Source organism: Dendropsophus ebraccatus, chromosome 5 (assembly GCF_027789765.1).
Source record: "Dendropsophus ebraccatus isolate aDenEbr1 chromosome 5, aDenEbr1.pat, whole genome shotgun sequence".
Lineage (NCBI taxonomy): Eukaryota > Metazoa > Chordata > Amphibia > Anura > Hylidae > Dendropsophus > Dendropsophus ebraccatus.
Genome location: NC_091458.1, coordinates 143,612,798 through 143,638,954, shown reverse-complemented (window position 1 = coordinate 143,638,954; position 26,157 = coordinate 143,612,798). Strand labels below are relative to the sequence as shown.

General features: G+C 44.8%; 1 protein-coding gene across 4 annotated transcripts in view; it reads right to left on the bottom strand.

The window, feature by feature from the left end:
- The window catches only part of NAV1 (neuron navigator 1), a 300,773-nt gene that overhangs the window by 249,122 nt on the left and 25,494 nt on the right, over positions 1–26,157 (bottom strand). For all 4 annotated transcript variants that reach the window (XM_069971515.1, XM_069971517.1, XM_069971516.1 and 1 more), the window contains exon 3: positions 9,103–9,205. In XM_069971515.1, the coding sequence (XP_069827616.1) occupies positions 9,103–9,205 (103 nt within the window). The remainder of the gene's footprint in view (positions 1–9,102; positions 9,206–26,157) is intronic.

The window sequence follows — 26,157 nt, the reverse complement described above, 5'->3', positions numbered from 1 at the left end:
CTTTCCACAACACCACAACAAAGTCTGACCTCACTCCACACTTTGTTTATCAAAAAACATAAGGAGGAGTTTTCATAGGGCTCATATTTCAGAGCACCAGACTCCAAAAATTCATACCAGTGGTTACTGCAAGTCAATGCCAATAAGTGATAGAAAAATATCATCCCCCCCCCCTCTTAAAATATTAGCTAATTGTGATGCAAGAAGATATAACCGCAAATGATGCGTTTACACAGGCAGATTTATCTGACAGATTTTGAAAGCCAAAGCTAAAAATGGATTTGAAAAAAGGAGAAATCTCAGTCTTTCCTTTTTGACCCGTTTCCAGTTTAAGGTCTGTTCCTAGCTTTGGCTTCAAAAATCTGTCAGATAAATCTGCCTGTGTAAACGCACCATTAGGGAGTGCAACTCCTCTTTTATTCCTAGGTGCTGAGAAAACCGTGTATTTCAACCTTACCCTTTTTCTTCCCCATATTAGATCCCCTAACATCCTCTCAACTAAATTAATTCATGTATCACTTGTATCACTAATCCAGATGGGGGAGGCCATAAAAAGGAAAAGGAGTTGGGGCAAGACAATCCTTCTCACCACTACAATTCTATCCACCATGGAGATAGTAAGATTTTTCCAAACTTTTATTCTAGTTTTAAGGTATTTTACAAAAGGTGTAAGGTTTTGATCCACAAAGGCATTAGCTTGTTTAGTCACTTTAACTCCAAGATACTCCAAACAATCGGTTAATTTGAGAATCCTAAGTTTCCCTATAGGGGAGCTTATCTCCTCATCAAGAGGGAGAAGAGAAGATTTCTCCCAATTGATGCTGAGACCTGATATTAGCCCCAATTGCTCAATCTTTTCGACAATATCCGGGATAACCCTTTCCGGGTCTTTAATGAAGAGCAAGAGATCGTCCGCATATAATAAAATTTTTGGGAAACCACAACCATCTCCAAAACCCTGGTATCCTGGGTACTGCCTTGCCCAAGCCACCAAAGGCTCAAACAAAAAAGGGGATAGGGGGCAACCCTGTCTAGTCCCCCTACCAAGGGAAAAAATCTCAGAGGGGGATCCATTAAAGATCAATCTAGCAACTGGGAAATTATATAAAGTTTTAGTCCACTTCAGAAAAGCCCCCCCCCCCCCCCCAGGCCCATTCTCTCCATTGTGTACCAAATGAAGTCCCACACCACCCTGTCAAATGCTTTGGCCGCATCAAGGGACAGGATGGAGCGGGCACCTGGGGTACTAAGCTAAATATTGGCAAAAACTAGATATATTATCATGGACTGTCTTGCCTGGCATAAAGAAACACTGGGGTTCATCAAAGGGTGTAAAATTTAGACTGGTGCAAACTACCCACAGCAACCAATCACAGCTCCTCTTTTCTTTCACCAAAGCTGGAAGCTGAGCTGTGATTGGTTGCAGTGGGCAGTTTGCACCAGTCTAAAATTTACACCCTTTGATGAATCTCCCCCTATATGTGCTTCTTTCATGGACTGCGGCAGGGAGCCCCTTTTACGGGATTCTTTTATTACCTCTAGCAGAATGGGCAAGATAGTACCCGAAAACATTTTATAAAAAAGAAAAGGCAAGCCATCCGCCCCTGGAGCTGTTCAGCTGATCGGGGTCAATTGACGGCATATTAATGCCCGCAAAAAACTCCTGGATTTTCCCCTCATCAGCCGGACACTCTGATTCATACAGTTTGGAAAAATAATAGACCAATACCTTTTCAGTTTCTCCGCGACCCTGGACAAAACGCCCCCCTTTAGTCCTCAAGGCCATTATATCCTGCCGATCTTGCTGACTTTTAAGGAGATTAATTAGAAGTTTATTTGGTTTACCACCCAAGAGGAACCTTTGCTGGCCCATGAACAGTAACTTATGCTGGGCCTTCTGTCTAATCCATTCCCCATAAGCATCTTGTGCCCCTTTCAACTCACTGAGGGCTTTGGGGGCTCCGCTTTCCTCGTAATGTTTTAGACAAGCTTCTTGTTGTGTTTTAAGGCCTTTTTCCTAGCTCTTTTCTTAACGGCAATGTGTTTGATATATAATCCTCTAAGATAGGCTTTCAAGGTGTCCTACACAACCAAAATATCGTCCGTACCTTTGTTTCCCAAAACAATTTAAAATGACACTGTCACCCCCTTTTTTGCATTCTGACATCTCTACACAGGTGTAAAGGGTAAATTGTTTTCATACCTCATTTTATATCATACGTCATGGTGCTTGTTCAAGTAAAAAGTCATCTTTTATCAACTGCAGATTGTGTTAAGTGGGCGGGGCCTCACAGCACTGGCACCACTTAGCCCCACCCACAACACCACAGTTGGCCCCGCCCCCTCGCCGACCATTGGAACCGATGCCATTGTGGGCGAGGCTAAGTGGCACTAATGCCGCGAAGCCACGCCCACTTAATACAATCTGCAGTTGATAAAAGGACACTTTTTACTTGAACAAACACCATGACGTATGATATGAAATAAGGTATGAAAAACGCTAAATTTACCCTTTACACCTGTGTAGAGATGTCAGAATGCACAAAGGGGGTGACAGTGTCACTTTAATTTCTTTACTGATCTCGATCTCATTTCCCAAGATATTGAGCCAATGATGGTTGAGTCTGAAAGGTCTCACTATATAATTCACTATCTGACCCTTTAGTTCCAACAATAATGGGGTATGATCAAAAATCGTCTTAGCTTTTAAACTAATATTTTTAATAAACTTCAGACCACTATTTTGGAAAGGACTAGATCTATTCTAGAAGCAGCATGGTACAAAGAGCTAAAACATGAGAATGCAATTTTATCCGGGTGTATCAGACGCCAGGCATCGAACCAGCCCACCTCCTCACAAAAAGAACGGAGAGGGGAGGAGTGTCCCATGCTCTGGGTCCGAACACTTCTGTGATCTATTTCTGGATCGATAACACAATTATAATCACTGAGAGCAAACAGAGAATCATACTTTTTCCCCCTTCTGAAACTCCATAAGAGCAACCAAAACCTCTAACTTAAATAGGGGAGAAATATAGATAAATGCAATAGCAACCTCCCTCCCATCTAGTTTCCCATATAGAAAAATGTATCACCCTCTCTGGTCAACTGCGGAAGAGAATAAAGAAAAGTTGACCCCCTTATGTATATAAACCGACACCCCCGATGAGTATATGGAGAACGTGGAATGTAGTTCATATTTAGCCCACAACCTCTGACAATTACCCACAGTCTGTTTTCCTAAATGAGTTTCAACAATACCTATCATAGCGGGAACATATCTACTGATGGCATCAAAAATGGCAACCTTCTTAACTTTATCGCCCATTTCACGCACTTTCTATAGTAGGATCCCAGTAATGGACATCACAGCTTAAACAGGAAGGAAAGGAGAGAAGAAAAAGAAAAGGAGAAAAAAAAAAAAAAAAAGAAGAAGACGAAGAAGAAGAAAAGAAAGAAGAAAAAGAAAGCTCCCCCCTGGTTTTTTAAAGGGCACACGATGCGCCCTTTCTTAACCGAATAGATGAGAAAAAGTATCTTTACCCAAGGTGTTTACAAACCAGTTATAACAAAAATCAACAGAGTTCTCTCCCTCAGAGCCCTCAGAAAAATCAATCAGCCGTATGTTACATCGGCGTGACCGATCCTCCATGTCTATCAGTTTTTCTTTAATACGCACATTTTCTTTACCCAAACCTGTTACTTCACTTTCCACCACCCCCAATCTTCCCTTCATCTTAGGCAGTAATTTTTCCAGAGAAACCAGCCTATCCTTAATAGAAGCAGAATCCTGTTGGATAAACATTATCTCAGAGGAGACTGACCCAACCTGGGTAGTTAGCTCTTTGAGCGAGGAATTACATTTTGCTATCTCTGAGAAAATGTTGTCCAATGCTGCGGCAGAAGGTTCACTAGTTTCCGATGGGGGCTCATCAGCACATGCCCCCTCATTAAGGGCAGCATAGCACGAACCACTAGGAGAAGCAGCCTTACCGCCACGTACTTTTGAAGGCATCGGTGACTTCAAAAATGTTTCTATTTTTGGAACAGAATTAGTCTTTACATTAATAGTTCCCTCCTAATTTCCGATTTTGAGCTTTAACTGGCATGCTCGGCATACAGAGTAGAGAGAATAAGGGGGATACAGAAAGAAGCTTATAAGTCTGTGTCAGTGCTCCATAGGGAGGGCAATACATAATTGAATAATGCAAACCAAGGGAGTGTTTAATCCATACACTGATATATCTCATAAAAGAAAGTACACATGAGGTAAAATCTTCCTGTCCCCAGCGATCCCCTCTTTTCCACTTAGAAGAACTGGATTACAGGAGCTCTGGTCATTAGATCCAAGGAAGCAACAGGTCTGCTCAGAAAAGGAGGCCACTATAGTCTGAGTTCAGAAAAAAAGGGGTAATGAGGATTGGACTGTGCAAGCCCGGCAAACAACTTTTCTTAAAGCATAAAAAAGTTCTGTGAGGGGAAGCCTGCATACCTGAGCCAGAGCGCATAAATGGATATAGTATAACTGGTCCTTTAATGCCGCCAGCCCTCTGTATTGCGTTGCTGGTCACCCCTAAACAAGGGATCAGAGGGGGGAACAACTATAAATAGGCAGCTGGTCAGTCCAACACTGATAAAATACCTAAACAGTGCCATAAGCAGTTAACAAGGTCCATCTCCAGATCCACAGCTGAGAAAAAAAACTATAGGAGCAGGGCTTACCCACCAACAGAACACCGCTCTCATCATGCTGCCGTAGCAGTAACCACAGTTCTTGCACCGTCCTGAGTCACATGACTGCTTCCAGGGCGGGAGTTGATCATTATAGCGAATGGGCTTCAGGAGTGCGCCTCCCTCATCTTTAACCCCTATCCTCGCCGGATCCTGCCTCCGTAGCCCAGCATCATGGTCACAGCCTGCACGCCACACTCGACACCCCATTCGACAGGAAAAATCCTGGAGGCCACACCAACAGCAGCAATCCAAGCCGCTCCCTCCACTCCACATCGTGGCGCCTCCGGGCAGCCACGCCACCCGGGGGGGGACTTGTTGCGGCAATCCATTCCACCTGGTTCACTGGCTCAGAGACCCCCGTCCCCGGACCCAGGTAACTTCAGCAGACTAACTTAGGGGAGAGTATGGTCCATCATTCGACCGGTGAGAGCCTGGAGAAGCAGAGGCATGTGCAGCCACGCCATCTTGCTGCTGCTAGCCACGCCCAGCTTGTGATCTCTCTAAACATCAACAAACCTTATTCGCTCCATATTTAATTGCCAACTTAAAAGGGCCCATTGACCTGTATTGGTGGGTCTATGCAGCAAATATGGAAAGTAAAGTGACAAATCCTTTTTGTGTGTGTGTGTGTTATAGATATCGGCCCAAACAGTTTCATAAGAGATACAGTCATGTCCATGGGCACATAGAAATCAATGGGACCTATACTACCCGCAATTGCAGATGTGAAACTGGAAAAACATTTGTGAGAACAATATGAGACATAACAGTTTGCTGACAACAATCCCAAGAAATAAGTAGAGACAAGTGCATCATTCTGCTGTGTTTAGGATCTACACTTCCCAGGACTAAAGTATATCCTCTTTCTTTATTCGAAACTTTATTGCAATTTCTTCTTTACTTGCTAGGTCTGGATTCAATTCCACCAAAATAAAAGATTCATTAAAACCCCAAATTGACTACTGCAGACTGAATAAGGTTGCATTCACATACTAGTGATACACACCCGCAGGCGGAAACCATAAACCCATGTAGTCATCGATAGCCATACGATACATCCAAAATGGATACACACATGCACATATGTATAAATACTCAATGTTGAGCTATTGTAATGTACGTCACAAACACAGTTTCAAATCAATAATAATCCTATAAAGGGAAAAAGAAGACCTTACGTGTAATGATAAACTGAAATCAATACAAATAAAATACAGAAGTTCAAAGTTCAAAGGGGGTGATGAAGGAGACGAAACGTACGTCGGGGTTTGGCGGCATCCAGGACGGGCAGTGAACTGTGGATGGGTATGTTCTGCACCTTGCTCAATGCACTTTAGCACTTAGTCACTTTGCCATGGACGGTCTAGTTAGGTCATTATTTGGGCTTTAGAGCCATTTACATATAGTATCAGTGTATGGTTGTTTGACTATCCCCTAGTAGCTTATAGCGTGTTGCAGCCTGCATTATCAGGTTACCCGGACCTGCCCATACCTGTGGTGCTGTTTTCCATGTGTGGTTTCTGATTTTTTACTGCTAATGTTGTTAATTTTTAACCAATAAAACTTTGAACTTCTATATTTTATTTGTATTGATTTCAGTTTATCATTACACGTAAGGTCTTCTTTTTCCCTTTATAGGATTATCATCGATAGCCATGCAGTTTCCAATCAATCCAAGCATCTATTGATGGGTGATTTCAGTTACATGGGTTTATTGCCATTTGGGAACATGGACTAACTATTTGAACAATTTAACTGAATAAGAGAGAAACATTATTTTTTCTAGTGAGGTCCTGACCTCAGCCTTTCTACTGAGCTGGGATTGCTTCTGATGCCTGTCTTTCTTGTCTTCTCCTGCCTCTGACCATTTTAAACATTCCCGACTATTCCTTTTAATAAATATAGTTTTAATTAGTTTGAAAGAAAGCTACACGTCCTCTTTAACTGAAGAAAAGTATACATTTGTCTCTGTACCTCAGACTGTTTATTTCAACTCCAACAGGAAAATTTAAACAAAGAGTTATGTGTATTGGGGGAATAAGAGAGACAGCTGTCAAATTCAGACGAACAGGAATGGGTCATCAATTTAGAACAATTATTATAAAGAGAAAGTTATCCTTTACCAAAGAGAAGCTAGTTAAGTTTGATAAATACCTTAGTATTTTAGTAGTTATATACAGTGGTACCTTGTTTTAAGAGTAACTTGGATTGAGAGCATTTTGCAACAGTAGCTCACTGTTTTTCAAAATTATAACTAGGTTTAAGAGCATTGCTTTGGTTTAGGAGCTCCCAGTAATGGGTGGGAGGGCGAGTGGGGAAGAGGCATGGCCTGCATAGCGTGGTCTACAGCTCTGTATGCTGACCCAGGAAGTTTCCCTCACCTTCCAAATCATAGCAGATCCACTTTAGGCTGGGGCTTTAATCAGGAGACAGAACTGTGGAGGTAATCTCTTCATAGCTGTAACCCCTCTATGTGCCCACATATGCCCTGCTCATTCCTGTATGCTCCCTGTAGTCTCTGTCAGTCCTTGTGTTTCCCATCCTCTCCATGCCTGCTATAATGTGCCTGCACTCACACTCAGCTACACACACTGCTGCTATAATGTGCCTGCACTTACACTCAGCACAGCTGTATAGAAAAGTTTCTGTCACTGTCCTCCTGCACAGCTCTGTGATTCTCACTTCCTAATTGGTCCATGCTGAACACACACCCCTTCCCCATTGCTGTCATGTGACCATGCAGACCTCTGACAGCAGAACTGCTTCTCTATTCTAGCCTGTTGTATTATAAGGATCTGCAGTTCCATCCTGTATATACAAACTGCTGTTGTTTTTTTAGCACAAGCACAGTCTTGTATTATGCTCATAATCCAAGGCACCACTGTACAGCGCTAATCCAGATACAGATACTTATGTAGCAAAAATACTTCTGCAACTAGGTAGGTCCTCATTGTGCTCATATAGCTACAGCCACAGCATTAGTCACATGGTCTCCGCCCTCTGCTGTCATTAGCACCAGGTGAACCCCGGCCATTGCCAGGCCTACTGCTTTTGAGGGAAGGAGGGTCCACCCAGGTGCTGTGTGCTGCACCTAGCCCCTCTTCATGAGAATATTCTCTGTGTTTGTGTGGGTTTCTTCTAGGTACTCCAGTTTCCTACCACATCCGAAATATACAAATAGGTGAATTTAGGGTGAATTAAGATTGGTAGATTGCCCCACTAAATACCTGCCAAAGCTCTCTGCATGTGCATAATGTTGTGATAGTGTTGTGTTCTCCTCTGTAATTTACAGCACAGCTGTGTCATTACGGTGCTGCAGAGATTCAAACAGTTTCCCTACAGCCAGCATGATATTGATACATCATGCTGGGCGGGGAAACCATCCAGGACAGGCATTCACCATCTGTGGGGCCGCAAAATTTGCGGATGTGTGAATGCAGCCTTAAGCCATGTTCACATGGTGTAAGACACCGGCTGTTCCGTGACCCGGCCGGTGTCAGAGAAGATCATCCCGTCCGGTACTGCAGTATCGGCCAGATGACCTTCACTTCTGATGAATTGGGATGCGGGCGCATCCATGCGTGCCTGCATCCCAATTTGCCACTGCATGCTCCATTGTGCGCACTGACAGGTTTTCTGCAGCCACTATTCAGTGAATAGTGGCCGCAGAAAACTGACATGTCAGTTTTTTGTGGCACCGCTAGGGATCCCAGCCGGAGAGTATACTATGTGTATACACTACGGCCGGAATTCCATAGACGGCAGCACTACGTAAAATCTGTAGTAATCACAGCAATTGTTGCAAATCGGCAACAATGGCGTGATTATTACGAAACTTATGTAGTGTGAACATAGCTTTAGGATGCAAACCAAACCAATATCAAGGCTGTGGGATGGCTGAGGGCTGTCAGTGGGCTAGCAGGAAAGAACACAGTGACATCACATATACCCTGCTTCCTCGAAAATAAGACATCCTCCAAAAATAAGGCATTCCCCAAAAGTAAGACCCGTGCCGCCACCATGCCACTAAGGTGAGGGGGTGGGGGGTTGTCTGGTTATGCTGGTTTACAATGACATCTACTATACAGCATATAATAAATGTTATTTTTTAAGTGTGAATTCCTCTTCATGGAAACATAAGACATCCCCTGAAAATAGGACAGCGTGTGTTTGGGGAAACACGGTATTTGGGCATCTTCAGGGAAACACGGTACTAGGGCCGGTATAATGCAGCTCTAAAAAAAGTAGGGAAATTCTAATAGTAGTAAATTGACCAATTAAACAAGGGTGCCATAGGGAGTTTATAGCCAACAAAAAAAAAGTTGAAATACTGCTTTAATCCTTTCTGTTCAAGATGATTTTACCTACCTGTGTGTTACCTGAGATCCACGAAGGCTGGACATTGTCTCCTCCAAATTCTGTCTCAGATCCAGAACATTTTGAACAGTCCTTTTCCGCTGAGTCTCTGGGTCTGAGAAAGATAAGAGTACAAGTAGGATATATAACTGGATTCTACAATTCCCCTTTTAAAGGAAATGTGTTACAAAAAGAAACAAATGTGTTACAAAAAGAAACATTTTTTTTTTTTTACTTTTTATTTATTTTTTTCCCCACAAATGTCATTTCTTGAACCTTTAAAGGAGAAGTCTGGCGATAATTTTTTATTAAAGTATTATATTGTCACCCAAAAGTTATACAAATTACCAATATACACTTATTACAGGAAATGGACATAAAGTGCTTTTTTTCCTGCACTTACTTCTGCATCAAGCCATTCATGGATAAAATGGTGATGTCACGACCCGACTACCAGAGTTGTGCGGGCTGTGGCTGCTGGAGAGGATGATGGCAGGGGGGTGCTCAGTGTCCCTCCAGTGCCGTGTCCCCCTGCCAGCATCCTCTCCAGCAGATAAATTGGTAGTCAGTCACCCATCACACTGCAGTTTCATGTGTCCGTGTTGCAGAAGGACCTTCCTCATCAATCAAGGTGGCAGCGATATCCCATTTTAGATTGGCTAAGCAGGAAGATCCTTGTGCAACACAGACACATGGAAGAACACAGAGGTTGAAGACCAAAAAAGTGACAGCTATGCTGGTGGGGGAAAGAGAGGATCAGTATAGTTTTGTTTTATTTGTTTTTATCTAACCGCACCCTGGGCAGTTACATAGAAAAAGTTTCTACAGATGTATGGAGCAAGCTTGGGAACTGTCAGTGGCAGTCATCAGAATGATCTCCAATTTTAGGCTATGTTCACACTACGTATCAGACCGGCCGTACCGTGACTCCGGCCGGGTCACGGAACGGCCGGTCTGTGCCCGGATCATCACGGCCGGTACTTAAAGCGTAACTGTCATTTCAGGGTCATTTTTCTGAAAACAATAAATATCAACAGTTCAAGCGATTTTAACCCTTAGGGGACACAGCCAGTTTTCATTTTTGCGTTTTCGTTTTTCCCTCCTCGTGTATATAAGGCCATAGCCTGCATTTTTCCACCTAGAGACCCAAATGAGCCCTTATTTTTTGCGCAACTAATTGTACTTTGCTATGGCAGATGTAATTTTTGCCTAAAGTGTGACGGGAATCCAGAAAAAAATTATACGTGTGGTGAAATAAAAAAAAAAAAATGTTTTTTTTTTTATTTGGGGGGGGGGGGGGGGGGGGGGGGTTGTTTTTACTATGTTCGCCCTGGGGTAAAACTGACTCGTTATATATGTTCCTTAAGTTGTTACGATTACAACGATATGTAACATGTATAACTTTTATTTGATTTGATGGCTTGAAAAAAATTAAAACCTTTTAAAGAAAATATATGTTCCTTGTACCTTGATTGCGCATATATGACTTTTTGATCGCTTTTTATTACAATTATTCTGGATTTGATGCGACCAAAAATGCGCAATTTTGCACTTTGGGATTTTTTTGCGCTGACGCCGTTTACCGTGTGAGATCAGGAATGTGATTAATTAATAGTTCGGGCGATTACGCACGCGGCGATAGCAAACATGTTTGTTTATTAATTTATTTATATTTATAAAATGGGGAAAGGGGGGTGTTTCAGACTTTTATTAGGGGAGGGGATTTTGTGTTATTAAAAATAAATTTTTCTTTTACTTTACACATATACTAGAAGCCCCCTTGGGGGACTTCTAGTATATGCACTCTGATCTCTCATAGAGATCCATGCAGTATAGTTATACTGCATGAATCCATGAGATCGGTGTTCTATTACTTTTGGCTGCTGCAGCCAAAAGCAATAGAATGCCGAGCCGGGATCAGCGCCATTACGGAGCAGACCCCGGCCCGGGATGGATGCGGGGATCGCCCCCCCGCAATTGCGCCGCAGGGGGGCGATCCCCCCACTAGACCACCAGGGATGCATATCAGGAAGTATTTAGAAGCAGCTGTCAACTTTGACAGCTGCTTCTAAGTACTTAATTAGGGGGCATGGCGATCGGACCGTGCCCGCTAATAGCCGCGATCCCGGGCTACATGCGGCGCCGCGCGACCCCCCTCTGAACTCCCATAGCGGCACGAGGACGTTCAATAACGTCCTGGTGCAGCTATGGGTTAAGAAACTCTGTAATAGGTTTTATGTACTAAAAGCGTTTCCTTCTGGACTGAAAAAGCAATCTCCCGGCTTCCTCCTCACATCAAATGAAGCAGGATTTCTGTCTCCATTATGTGGCTATGGAGAGGGGAGGGGCTGTTAGGAGTGACTGAGCACGGAGGATTTCTGCAAAGCACAACACCCTTCAAAGATAAGCACTGACCTTTCTGACCCCAGAATCCTGCGGTTTATGTGCCCAGTCTACAAACAGCTGACCTTCATGTCACCTCTTCCTGCTCCCTCATCTCCCTCAGCCCCTTCCCCTTCATAGGCTTACAATGGAGAGAGCAGAGCCCGTCTTCACTGGCTTCTCTGTAATGAAGACGTGTTTGCCTGATAATGCACAGATAAGAAGTCAGGGGGGGAGGCTGGGAGATTGCTTCTTGAGTACAGAAGGATACTTTTTTGGCTGATGAAACCTATTACAGAGTTTCTTAAAATTGCTTATACTACTGATTTCTGCAATAAAAAAAAAAACATGACAGTTATGCTTTAAGTACCAGCCGGATGATCTGTCCGGCCGCACAGCTCTGATGCGGGCGCAGCTCCGGCCGGGATCCCACTGAAAGTAAGGCATTGTTCCACCGCGGTAAAAGTACGTCTGTTGCTGCCATCGGCAACAACGGCCGTACTTTTACGTAGTGTGAACATAGCCTTAAGCTGTTAACCACCTAGATGACATGACTAATGTGGACTGTGGCATCTTAGCAGTTAAAAGCTGCTTGCTGGCCACTGATCCCCTCCTCTCTGTGATGCGGCTTCAGTAGGCCGGCTGGACCGCTCCAGCCTAGGGATGCACGATGCACCGAAATATCGATACTACTATCGATATTTCGGGCAAAAAAACGGTTCGATACCAGGATTTCCTGGTATCGAAACTTTAAGTGAAGCTGAGAACATGGTGGGCGGCTAGCTGAGCGCCGACCGTGTTCTCTATGTGCCCCTCACTGCCCCCTGCAGTCTCCTCCTCTGCTCTCCCTCCCTCCGCTCCCCTCGGCGCCAATTTCAAATAGCCGGCACTTAGCTATTGCTAGTGTCGGCTATTTAAGTATATAGATGCCGCTGTCACACTGACAGCGGCATTACCCCCCTCCTGAGCCCGCTCCATATACAGCAGGGGTCGGCTACTATGTGTAACAGACCCCCGCTGCTGGTGTCTCTCTGATAACAGAGTCTGGCTCCAGACGGGGGAAGTGCGGGGGAAGTGCGGGGGGGACGGGGGAAGTGCAGCACATGTGAGGATCCAGCCGGCTGGCAGGTGGGGGAGGTGGCCGGGGCTGAGAGGAGTAGATAAGATCGGCTGTAGTGTGTGGGATCCTGTGTAACCTCCTCTTCTCTTCCTCCGCAATCTTGGTAACTGGTGCAGCAGAGCTGTCATAGTGATGGGTGGTGCAGCAGAGCTGTCTTAGTGATGGGTGGTGCAGCAGAGCTGTCTTATGGCTTGGTATAGCAGAGCTGTCTCAGTGATGGGTGGTGCAGCAGAGCTGTCTTAGTGATGGGTGGTGCAGCAGAGCTGTCTTATCGCTTGGTATAGCAGAGCTGTTTTAGTGATCAGGCTATTTGGAAGAGCAGAATTGTATTAATGATAATGACTAGTGACTATATTTCTACCCCTGTGTTTTTTTTTTTGTTTTTTTTTTATACTTTACTAAGTATCAAACTGGTATTGAGTATCGAAATAAAAAAGTTAGTATTGGTATCGAACTCAAAATTTTGGTATCGTGACATCACTACTCCAGCCCTCCCTCATGCCGGCCCCCATTCAGCGTATCATCAGCTGCTCAGCCACGATTGGCTGAGTATAACTTTTCTCAGCCACACACAACTACGACCTCCAGCCCACCACACAACTACAGCTCCACACACAACTATCAACCCCAAAAACAACTACAGCCCCCCACACAACTACTACCCCCATCCCCCAACACAACTACCACCCCCAGCTCCACCCACAACTACCACCCCCAGCCCCCAACACAACTATAGCCCCCCCCCACACAACTACCACCCCCCATTCCCAAACACAACTACCACCCCCAGCTCCCCACACAACTACCACTCCCCCAGCCCCCAACACAAATACAACTCCCAGCTCCCCACACAACTACCAGCCCCCCTGTGTAGCAGGGGGAAAAAAGGATACTCACCTCTCACATGGTTCTTCAGCAGTAGCTTTGTCCTCCTGAGGCTCTGGTCCCAGTAGTGGCTATTTCCACATACAGGGAGCTTCCTGAGCAGGCAGCCTCACACACAGCTCAGCTCCCTACCCCCGAAGCTCTTGTCTCCAGTCCCGCGGTGCCTGCACTCTCTTCTCTTCTGCCTGTCCCTGACCTGTGACGTCAGCAGCAGCAAGGAGAAGATAACAGGAGAGAAGAAAGTGCAGGCGCCGCGGGGCTGGAGATAGGAGCTTCGGGGGAAGGGAGCTAAGCTGAGTGTGAGGCTGTCTTTGAAAGGGACAGAGCTCTCTGAAGCCATCTGACACTGTCAGCGGCCACTGACAGATCTGCTGACAGTGTCAGATGGATTCAGTTGCAGTCCCGGAGCACTGGGAGTAGTATGGGCAGTAGTAGTATCAGGAGTGGGGGTAGTAGTAGCAAAGGAATGGTACTGGGAGTAGTATAGGCAGTAGTAGTATCAGGAGTGGGGGTAGTAGTAGCAAAGGAATGGTACTGGGAGTAGTATAGGCAGTAGAAGTATCAGGAGTGGGGGTAGTAATCTGAGTAGTATGGGCAGTAGGAGTGGGAGACACATACATGGGGGTGGAGGGCAGCAGAAAAGACAACTTTCAGCAGTGTTATGCATGTACCGGGGACAGCACGGAGCAGGCATTTACTAAGTACTGATACACCTCAGCCGTGACCTGGTGCATCAGCTTAATCACTCCGGGCTGCTCATTGCCCGGCCGTCGTTCCCGGTGGTGCACTAGTGGTGCGGGCGGGCATCTCATGGGTGCGGGCATCTCGTGGGTGGATGGATGGGGGTGGACAGCAATCGAGTTGGTGGGCAGGTGGCGGCGATCTCCTCATTGAGGGCGATTAGTGTTCTAGTATGGGGGTGGGCGGTGGTTCCGATGTACTGGGTGTGAGTTGGCGGCCCAGCAGGGGGAGCTCTGACATGCAGGAGCAGCAGCTTGCCCACAGCACCACTGCTCACCCTGCAGGTAAAAGCAGACGGCGGCTGTGGTGTTTAGGGTGCGGGCGGGCGGTCCTGCTCTGACCTGCAGGAGGAGAAGCTTGCCCGGAGCGCCCCTGCTCCCCCTGCAGGTCGGAGCGCATTTTTTTTCTTTTCCTTGAAAATAGAATTTCCGAAAATAGAATTTCCAAAGAAATTGAAATCGATTCTCAAAATCTAGGCGAATTAATCAAATTAATTCGATTAATCGCCCAGCCCTACACTGCAGTACTAAGATGGAACTCCAACATGTGTGAACACAGCCCTAATTTTACTGCAGACTTCTGCACAATCAGCGAAATCAGTGCAGCAGCTGCTTCTGGACGGTCAGAGATGGTGAATCACTCAGGGTATTGGGGGATCCAGCCAAGCTTCCTGTGAGATCATACCCTGCCCCCTGTCTGCATCATCAGCCTGCACTCAGCAAACACACAATGTGAGACAGAGGCATGAAATATTTGTCTCCTAAGGTGGGAGAGCAGTGGGAGCAGGAGACAATTTTTCTTCACTTCCTGTATTTCTATCAGCTACCAGTGTGGCAGAACCGTACGGATATGGTAATACATTATATACAAACATCTATATAACTTTTAATGTACTTTTATTAGAAAACAAGTTTTCCTTATGTGGAGTTCCACTTTAAGAAAATAAAGGCTACAAAATGTTTTTGCAAGAGCCTTTTTAAATCTTATGACCTCATATCACATTTTTGCAATGTAATATCGCTAGATAACATGTTGTGATAGGCCATCTTCCCACAAATGTCTATAAGACTATGTTCCCCCAATGTCTTTTATTATTATTGATACACGTGTGTAGAGATCACCGGCACCACTCTCTATCGGCGGCTTACTTGTGGAATATTTCTAGGCACTATGGACGATGTCTCAGTCGTCCATGGGTTGCTCCTTATATAATAGTATATGAACAGTCCAAATAAAGAGAGAAAGATGAGGGCACTCACCCATATGTGGCACTACGACTTCTTTATCCGCGTGTCTTGATGTCTTAATGTTTTCATGGACTTTTAACCGCACATGTTGTGAATAAAGAAGTCGTAGTGCCACATATGGGTGAGTGCCCTCATCTTTCTCTCTTTATTTGGACTGTTTTATTATTATTGACAACTGGTATTGTAAAATAACAGCCATTATTTTCAAAACCAGCCATTATTTTGCATAAGAAGCCGTTGTGGGAAAGCAGAGGGAGCAGGGGACAATGTGAATTGGCACAGGGGACAATGTGAATTGGCACAGAAGCCATTTTTCTTCACTTCCTGGATTTCAAACAGCTATCAGTGTGGCAAAACCATACAGATATGGCAATACATTATATAGACACATCTATATAACTTTTAATGTACTTCCAATAGAAAACAAGTTTTCCTTATGTGGAGTTCCCCTTTAACTTACATTCAGAAACAGTGCTCTCTGCTGACACCTCTGTCCATGTCAGGAACTGTCCAGAGCAGTAGCAAATCCCCATAGAAAACCTCTCCTCCTCAGGACAGTTCTTGTCTCAAACACAGGTGGCAGCAGAGAGCACTGTGTCTGAAAGAAAAGAAAATAATATTTTCTGCAGGATATACAATAGCTTAAAAGTATGGAAAGACATGAGATTTTTAACTAGAAGTACATTACAAATCTATGTAACTTTCTGACACCAGTTGATTTGAAAGAAAAACAATTGCAATTTTCTCCCTGAAAAGCGCAAATAAAAAGCACCATATGCATAGCCTGTAGCGTTTTTTTAGTAAAGCAGATGACTTCAATTAAAGTCTATGGGAGAAAAACGCCACAGTTGGCCTTAAAATCACCAAACCCTCAGCCTGTTTCGTTTTGAAAAAACTACCACAGAGCTGCAAGAACGCCAAGGAGGAGATTAAAAAAAAGCCGTATGTGTAAGGCAAATCATAAATTTCCATTGGCTCCCAGCTAACTTGTAGCCGCTGGTACTTTTGCAAATAAAAAAAAAAGACTAGATACGAGCAGGGAAGTAGTTATGGTGGGCGGCTCCCCGCTCGCATCTAGTCACTGCGCTCTGCCTGTCAGCGCGCTCAGAGGGGATGATTGACAGGCAGAGAGGTCCGTTACTGGCCTCTCTGCCTGTCAATCATCCAGCCGAGCGCGCTAACAGGCAGAGCGCAGTGACTAGATACGAGCGGGGAGCCGCCCACCATGACTACTTCCCCGCTCGTATCTAGTCACGAGCTGGGGACTAAAAGTGATTTTCTCCGTTATTAAGTACCTGCTGCGGCCGTGGCTGGAACATGTCGGGGCCGCTCCAGGTGCTTTATACAATGCTCAAGGGAACCATATCAGCCCAAACGGGCTGATTGGTTTCCTTTAACATTACAACTGATATTGTTTCTAAATGGCTATACTAATGTAGTGCAGTGGTCTGGTGTTTGGCTTGACAGCTGGGATATTTGGATTTGAATCCCCTGATAGTCAAATGGCTTGTGACTGGCTAAATTAAACTACAGACTAACATTTTATTGCAACTGTGTTTGTAAAAATGAAGATGGGGAATGATAGAAACAATAATAAACAGTTAAAAAGCCAACAATCCTAATCCGATTGTAATGCATTCAGTGTCTGCATTGTATGGGGGTCGGAGAGGACCAGAGCGAATGTGTTGCTCTATGGCTGGATTCACCTATATGTGAAAGAGTGTCAAAGCTACATACTCTAAAGCAGCGCTTCTCAAAGTGTGAGGCGCGCGGTGAGGCACGAGACTGTAGCCAAACAGCAGGCTGTGAACCGTGGGGCAGCGGCATACTTGCAAGCTCTGACTGATGCCCGCCCGGCTCTGTCTGAATCCACATCACTGTTCCTCCGTGCATATTCATGTAGGCACACTCTCAGGCTAGCGGCTGCACTTCCTGACCGGCCTGAGTGTCCACACCTGAATATGCACGGAGGAATGGAGGCTTGTCAGCTGGGAGCTTCCCTGAGCAGAGGTAGCCTGAACCTCGGCCAGCAGTACAGGTTAATCTTCCTGGTGGCCGAGGTTCAGGCTGTCTGTTCCACCTTAAATAAGCTCTCAACAAATTCCCCCCTCCCCTCAGCTCTGACCAGCCTCCAGCTTCTCAGGTCCAGCGGTGAGAGCAGGGGATGTATGCAGACACACACACCTCACACATCCCTGCCCTCTGCTGTCTGCTTCCACATCCCTGCCCCCTGCCCTCTGCCCACATCCCTGCCCCCTGCCCACATCCCTGCCCCCTGCCCACATCACTGCCCTCTGCTCCCTGTGCCCACATCTCTGCCTTCTGCTCTCATATCTCTGCCCTCTGCTCCCTGTGCCCACATCTCTGCCCTCTGCTCCCTGTGCCCACATCTCTGCCCTCTGCCCACATCTCTGCCCTCTGCTCCCTGTGCCCACATCTCTGCCCTCTGCTCCCTGTGCCCACATCCCTGCTCTTGGCTCCCTGTGCCCACATCTGTGCCCTCTGTTCCCATATCTCTGCCCTCTGCTCTGCTCCCTGTGCCCACATCCCTGCCCTCTGCTCCCTGTGCCCACATCTCTGCCCTCTGCTCCCATATCTCTGTCCTCTGCTCCCACATCTCTGCCCTCTTCGCCCACATCCCTGCCCTCTACTCCCTGCCCTCTGCTCCCACATCACTGCCCTCTGCTCCCTGCCCCCACATCTCTGTCCTCTGCTCCCTGCCCCCACATCTCTGCCCTCTGCTCCCGCATCTCTGCCCTCTGCTCCCTGCCCCCACATCTCTGCCCTGTTTCCTGCCCCCACATCTCTGCCCTCTGCTCCTTGCCCCCACATCTCTGCCCTCTGCTCCTTTCCCCCACATCTCTGCTCCCTGCCCCCTTATCTCTGCCCTCTGCTCCCTGCCCCCACATCTCTGCCCTCTGCTCCCTGCCCCCACATCTCTGCCCTCTGCTCCCTGCCCCCACATCTCTGCCCTCTGCTCCCTGCCCCCACATCTCTGCCCTCTGCACCCTGCCCTTACATCCCTGACCCTGATAATCTTTTAACTCTATTTCACTTCTGGCTTCGACGTCAACCAATGGTGAGGCCCGAGCAACACTGTGGTTTGGTTGGTGAGGCCCGAACTGAAAAAGTTTGAGAAGCACTGCTCTAAAGAGACGCTGGCCTAGTGGTAAGTCCACTACTCGGCCAAGGGGGAGGTTTAAGTTCAAATCCTGTCTGGGGGACAAAGCATTAAGTTTTAATGCGAGTTATGGTGCGTTTACACGAAACGATAATTGGCCCGATCATACGATTAACGATGTCGGAGTAACGATTTTTTTTTCATAACGATCAGCGTTTAGACGGTACGATATATCGTACAGAAAATTCGTTTTGCGATCCTTAAGCCTATCTCACACATTGGTTAAATCGGCAAACGACTGTTCACACGGAACGATCTGCGAATTTTTTGCGAATGACGATTTGATAACATGTTGAAAGATCAAAATGAATGATTTCTCGTTCGTCGTTTGATCGTTCGCTGCGTTTACACGTACGATTATCGTTCCAATTCGATCATTATCGCGCAAATTCACACGATAATCGTTACGTGTAAACACACCTTTAGATAGTTCCTGTTGGTTATATAGATACGTTTTAGTAAGTGTTAATTTATCAATTCACATGGAGGAGGGGATCGGAGATTAATTACGTTATTACTTCTGTTGCTTTGTTCAGCCCAAGAAAGGTAAGGTGTTCAACATTAAACAAAAAATTACCTGCACTTCAAATTTTGTAATTTATATAATAGAGTGCACATGTAATTTACAATACGTGGGAAGAACCACACAAGCACTACATCTTAGGCTAAATAACCATAGAGCCAACATCAAAAGAGGGTTCCTAAAACATAGAGTTTCGCAGCATTGTTTAGAGAAACATAATTGTAATTTTAAGGACCTCAAAATAGTCGAACAAATACCTGGGTATTGTAACAACAGATACAGTAACCTGGTAAAAAAAAAAAAGAGATGTTCTGGATCTATTCTATGGATACATAAAATACATACAAAATTTGAAGTGCAGGTCATTTTTTGTCTAATGTTGAACACCTTACCTTTCTTGGGCTGAACGAAGCAACAGAAGTAATAACGTAATGACATCTCCGATCCCCTCCTCCTCCACGTGAATTGATAAATTAACACTTACTAAAAAGTATCTATATAACCAACAGGAACTATGTAACTCGAATTAAAACTTAATTCAAATAAGTGCTTTGTCCCCCAGACAGGATTTGAACTTGAACCTCCTCATTGACCAAGTGGTGCACTTACCACTAGACCAGCGTCTCTTTGGAATATGTAGCTTTGACACTCTTTAACATATAGGTGAATCCAGCCATTTGCTCTGGTCCTCTCCGACCCCCATACAATGCAGACACTGAATGCATTACAATCGGATTAGTAGCTGTCCAAGTTTTCATAGGGGCAAATATTGTAAAGGTTGGCTTTTTAACTGTTTATTATTGTTTCTTTCATTCCTCAATTCCATTTATGGGCAAAAAATTTAAATCTCGATTTAAATTTTTTTTTTATGGGCAAAAAATTTAAATCTCGATTTAAAATTTTTTGGGGATGATTCTCAATTTAAATCTCAAATTTTTTTTTATTTTTATTTTTTTTGCTAAATAAACAGAAAATTTTTCTACCTGTAGCATCAGATACTATTTTAGTGATATTTCAGACAACAACTGTACAGCTTCCCAGTGTAACAGAGCCCCTACCACCCCCCTGTTACCCATATTAGTAGTTTTCCCAAATATGTGACACTCTTTGCCCCCATATAATATAGGAGATCTTGTTTGTGTCTCCATCTAGGTAGGGTGTAGTAGTGGAGGTATAGTGGATAAGGGGTGTAATAGTGGAGGTATATTGGATAAGGGGTGTAGTAGTACAGGTATAGAAGAGGGTGACACTGAGGGGACTGGGGTGACAACACTGAGTGGGACAGGGGGGACACTGAGGGGGACTGGCGGGACACTGAGGGGGACTAAGGTGACACTGAAGGGGACTGGGGGGACACTGAGGTGACTAGGGAGACACTGAGGTGACTGGGGGGACACTGAGTGGGACTGGGGAGACACTGAGTGGGACTGGGGAGACACTGAGTGGGACTGTGGGGACACTGAGGGGGGCTGGGGCAGCTGGGTATGATTGGAGCATGAAGACACATACACCTGCTCCTCCTCTCACCTCCGCACCCACCTTCCCCTCCCGGCCAGACATGGAGCTCCCCGGTCTCTGGAGGAGGCTGCAGGGACTACAGGAGAAGTTGATTGCGAGTCCTAGAGCAGTACAGCGGGATCGGGGGTCTGCACTGAACCCCCCGATCTCGCTGTACAGATGCATGACCCGCAGCAACGCGATCCCTCCAGAGACCGGGGAGCTCCGTGTCTGGCCGGGAGGAGAGCGGGACGCTCAGCGGAAGGGGCGGGGGCAGGTCAGCGGTGGCGCTGTTAAGCGGCTGGAAGCCGCCAGTACACCATCGCTCCTCTCCAGACTGCTCACCCAACATCTTGCCTCCGCTCACCCCTCTCCAGCTTGCCTGTGTTGTGCGCCCCCCGCTGGCCCGACACCGTGACCCCCCTTCCCCCCGCTCCTCTCCAGCTTGCCCGCACCGCCCTTCTGAAAATCAAATTTACGATTTTCCCAAAAATTTTATCGATTTCAACGTTCTGCCCAACCCTAGTCTGTAGTTTAATTTAGCCAGTCACAATCGCGAAAATATAAATCCATTTTACTATCAGGGGATTTGAACCCAAGTCTCCCAGCTCTCAAGCCAAACACCAGGCCACTGCACTACATTCGTATAGCCATTTAGAAACAATATCAGTTGTGATCTTAAATGTAACAATTCTAAAAAATGGTTGTAGGATTGTATTGCTTTTATCTTCAATCTATTTATGTTTTAGTTCATGTTTTATATTTTAATGTGTATAACAGCTTATGGGTACAAACCCACTTGACGTATTTGCGGCGTTAATCAGTCTTAAAAATAAGCAGGCAAAACGCAGGTTGGCTTTATACAATTTTGTTCTGTGTTAAAATACGCAATTGCGTATTTTTGAAGCATGAAGCTACATGCGTTTTTCGCACAGGTTGTTAACAACTGATGCTTTGCTAACAACAAGCTTCACGCTTCAAAAATACGCAACTGCGTATTTTAACGCAGAACAATTGTATAAAGCCAACCTGCGTTTTGCCTGCTTATTTTTAAGACTGATTCACGCAGCAAATACGTCAAGTGGGTTTGTACCCTTAATATGCTATATGCTAGAAGGCTATGAGATCAATTTGTTTGTATTACTGCATGTGTTTTTATACTGGAGCCATTTCACAAATTGGTTTTCCCGCCATTTTACCTATTTAAACCCCACTGTGTGTAGATTAATGGATCTGATGAAGAGAAGGTTCTTGAAACGCGTAATCCATCTACTATTAAATACGTTTATCCTGAACTACGTCTCCTATCATCCATTGGGGAGTAGCAAACGGACAGCCGGTCAGCGCCTGATATTCCTGGTCACTCCCGCAGCGATCTCCTATCTGCATACTTTTACCGGTTATCCGGAGCTCCAGAACGGGCTGCAAACGGCTTCTACTAATCTGCGCAAGGCTATGTCGGACTCGGAGTTCATCCGCCGTAGGTGAGCGGCATCTTGTGTGCCTTTTTATTATTCAGTTTTAATACATTATCACGCTATGTGCGCCCGCCAGTGCTCTATGTCTTTCTAGCGTCCAGCATACATGAAGTATTTGGGATGAGGCGAAAGGGGTTATACAGTGCTACAAAAACATGGCTAATTTCTTCCAGAGACAACCCCACTCTTGTCTCCAGCTTGGGTGGGGTTTTGCTGCTCAGTTCCGTTGAGGTGAATGGAGCTTAATTGCAAACCGCACCGGAACTGGAGAAAAGAGTCGCGTTGTCTCTGAAAGAAAGTGGCCATGTTTTTGTAGTGCTGGATAACCCCTTTGGGTACAAACCCACTTGACGTATTTGCTGCGTGAATCAGTCTTAAAAATAAGCAGGCAAAACGCAGGTTGGCTTTATACGATTGTTCTGCGTTAAAATACGCAAATGCGTATTTTTGAAGCGTGAAGCTTGTTGTTAGCAAAGCATCAGTTGTTAACAACCTGTGCGAAAAACGCATGTAGCTTCATGCTTCAAAAATACGCAATTGCGTATTTTAACACAGAACAATTGTATAAAGCCAACCTGCGTTTTGCCTGCTTATTTTTAAGACTGATTCACGCAGCAAATACGTCAAGTGGGTTTGTACCCTTTAATTGCAAACCACACCTAAACTGGAGGCAAGAGTCGTGTTGTCTCTGAAAGAAAGTGGCCATGTTTTTGTAGCACTGGATAACCCCTTTAATGATGACAATAAGCAGTAAAATTGTGGTATGTTTTAGTGAAGTTATAAAGGGGGAGAGACGTTATGTATGGAACATTCAACAGAAGGATTTCTAGGTTTATGATAATATGGATGAGTTTTCCACAGGATAGGCCATAATTGTCCGAAATGCCAACTCTTGGCACCCCTGCCAAGCTGTTCGGGAAAGTCATTGCATCAGCGCCCTCGCGCAGTAAACAGTGTTTGAATTCTGCAGTGTAGTGATGGTGAGGGTTACTGGACCTCAGCTCCTATTGAATTATATGTGAGCTGAGCTGCAGTAACCTGTGACATATGTATTGTGGGTATTTGTTGGTTATGGATGCTGGTGCACAGGCTCCTAAGACAGTTTAAATAGGTAGCTGCTCACTAGCGATTGGCTGAATGAAGTTATACTGAGCAGCTAGTTGTGTGGGGAGCTGGGCATAGTAGTTGTGTGGGGGGCTGTAGGTGTTGGGAGGGGTTGAGGGTTGTAGTTGTGTGGGGGGCTGGTGGGGTAGTTGTGTGTATGGCAGAGGGTAGTTGTGTGTATGGGGGGGGGGGGGGTCGGGTGATGGGTGTTGTCTGGAGGGGTGGGAGGCTGAAGGAGCTTTATGTTACCTTAAGGGGGGAGGGCGCCATTTACCCTAAGGCCAGCCCTGGGTTCGAGAACTGTGATGAACAAATGAGGGAAAGCACTGCATTCTGGAACCAGTACTGCATTCTGGGAACTACGCAACCAGGAAGTACAGAAACACAACACAGAACAAAAAAACACAAAACAAATGGTTTTTGGTAGTTTCAAAACTGGGATAGATAGGTAAGTAATGCTATATGCTTCTGCAAAAATTTCATTTTTTAACCTCTACCTGGAGTTCCCCTTTAAGGCCAACTAAGAAACATGGTGAAAGAAGAGACACAATAATATTGCCCATGCTGCCCTTTGAAGTTAGTATTGTACATTCCTTTTTACATTTCCTCATTATTTACAACCTGATTTTGGAAAATACAGCTTTTATTTTTTTTTCATGTGTTCACACATTGTAACGTTCTTCAAATAACCTATTTTAAACTGAATATAACATAGTTTTAGGCTATGTTCACACTACCTATTTTTTATGACAATAACTACCATTGTTGGCGATTAAAACAACAGCCGTCATAAAACAAAGTGCTGCATTGAAATGCAATGCAAACAACGACTCTTGTTCACACAGTGTATTTAGGAACAGTCGTTGTTATATACAGCCGAGGAAATAATTGACCTGCCGATCATTTCCGGACGTTGTTTCCAAACAGCAGCCGGAAATAATGCACAGTTCACACACAGTGTGGTTGTCATGTCGGCCGTAGTGTGCCTGGAAATCAATGGTTAAAAGTGAAATCAACAGTAGATTTGATATAAAGCAAGTTTGCAATTTACGTTGATTTTTTAAAAAAAATATCATGGAGAACACAACACTTCCTGTTTTGGTGTTTTTTTTCTCAAAGAACAGGAAACAGTCATAAAACAGGAAGTCCTGTGTATCCCAGGCCATCTGAGCGCTCACAGAGAGAAGATAGTCATGTGATTGATGAACACATTGACCCGCGACTCTCTGTACTGTCTGGAATACCTGTGATTAGTCTGTTTTTTTTTCAACCAGCACAGGTCAGAAAATCTGCCTTCAGGAGAGTGGACCTGGATTTCTGGTAAGTATCGCTGTTATACAGCTGCCTTTAGGTGACTGAGCCTGGTTTTCTGGTAAGTTCAGCTTTGTTTTACAGCATGATAAAAACAAAGAAAAATAATGAATGTATATTGCAAACTTGCTTTATAATCACATCTACTGTTGATTTTGATTTTGAAAGTTATAACGACAGTAATGGTCCTTTTACACGGGACGATTGATCGTTCGTTTTTGCACGATAACGATCAAATTCGAACAATAATCGTACGTGTAAATGCAGCGAACGCTCAAACGACGAGCAAAAAATCGTTCATTTTGATCTTTCAACATGTTCTCAAATCATCGTTGATCGTTCCCAAAAAAAATCGCAGATCGTTCCGTGTAAACATTCTTTCAGCGATTTCACCTATGTGTGAGATAGGCTTAAAGGATCGCAAAACGATCGCATAGCGTATTTTCCGTCAATGTATCGTTCCGTTTAAACGCTGATCGTTATAAAAAAAACATTGTTTATTCAAAATCGTTAATCGTGCGATCGGGCGAATTATCGCTCCGTGTAAAAGTACCATAACCCTTTAATTGATTTCCAGGCACACCCATTTTAATGGGCATTTGATAACGTACCTGCGGCTGATATAACAGCATCAGCCGCAGGAACATGTAAAACAGCAGCAGTTGTTTGACAAAATGAACTTGGCAGAAGTGCAAGCTGACAGCTGAATGTTAGATGTGCCTCCTATAATATGACAAAGAAAGGATAAAAATCAATAACTTCCTATAAGTACTAAAAAGCCTTTTACATGGGATGATGCAGCAATCGTTTAGACATCAATTTAATTTCAATTACTGACCCATCTAAAGGGTCCTTGTAGTCAACTGGCGCTTGTATCTGTCAGCTTTCTACAGCTTTCTATGTAATAGAATTAGAGATGAGCGAACCTCGAGCATGCTCGAGTCCATCCGAACCCGAAGGTTCGGCATTTGATTAGCGGTGGCTGCTGAAGTTGGATAAAGACCTAAGGCAGTGTGGAAAACATGGATATAGTAATTGGCTGTATCCATGTTTTCCACACAACCTTTATCCAAATTCAGCAGCCACCGCTAATCAAATGTCGAACGATCGGGTTCAGATGGACTTGAGCATGCTTGAGGTTCGCTCATCTCTAAATAGAACCCTTAGGTTGAAGAACCAATGACTTTGTGACTCCAAAAAGTAAAAGTACAAAAGAGAAATTGGACATAACATTTAAGGGCATCCTAGGGAGATCTTGTGAACAACACATACCCTATGGGAATAAACTGAGTAGAAACAGGAGAAAACCAATATGGTTAACTACGACTGTTATGGTGCGTTTACACAGGCAGATTTATCTGACCGATTTTTGAAGCCAAAGACAGGAACAGACCATAAACAGGGAACGGGTCATAAAGGAAAGACTGAGCTTTCTCCTTTTTTCCAATCCATTCCTGGCTTTGGCTTCCAAAATCTGTCAGATAAATCTGCCTGTGTAAACGCACCATTAGGCATGCAATAAATGATGATTAAAAAAAAAAAACAAGCATGCACACTACTAAAACAAGAAAGTAGTGGGGAATCATTGAGCAAATATA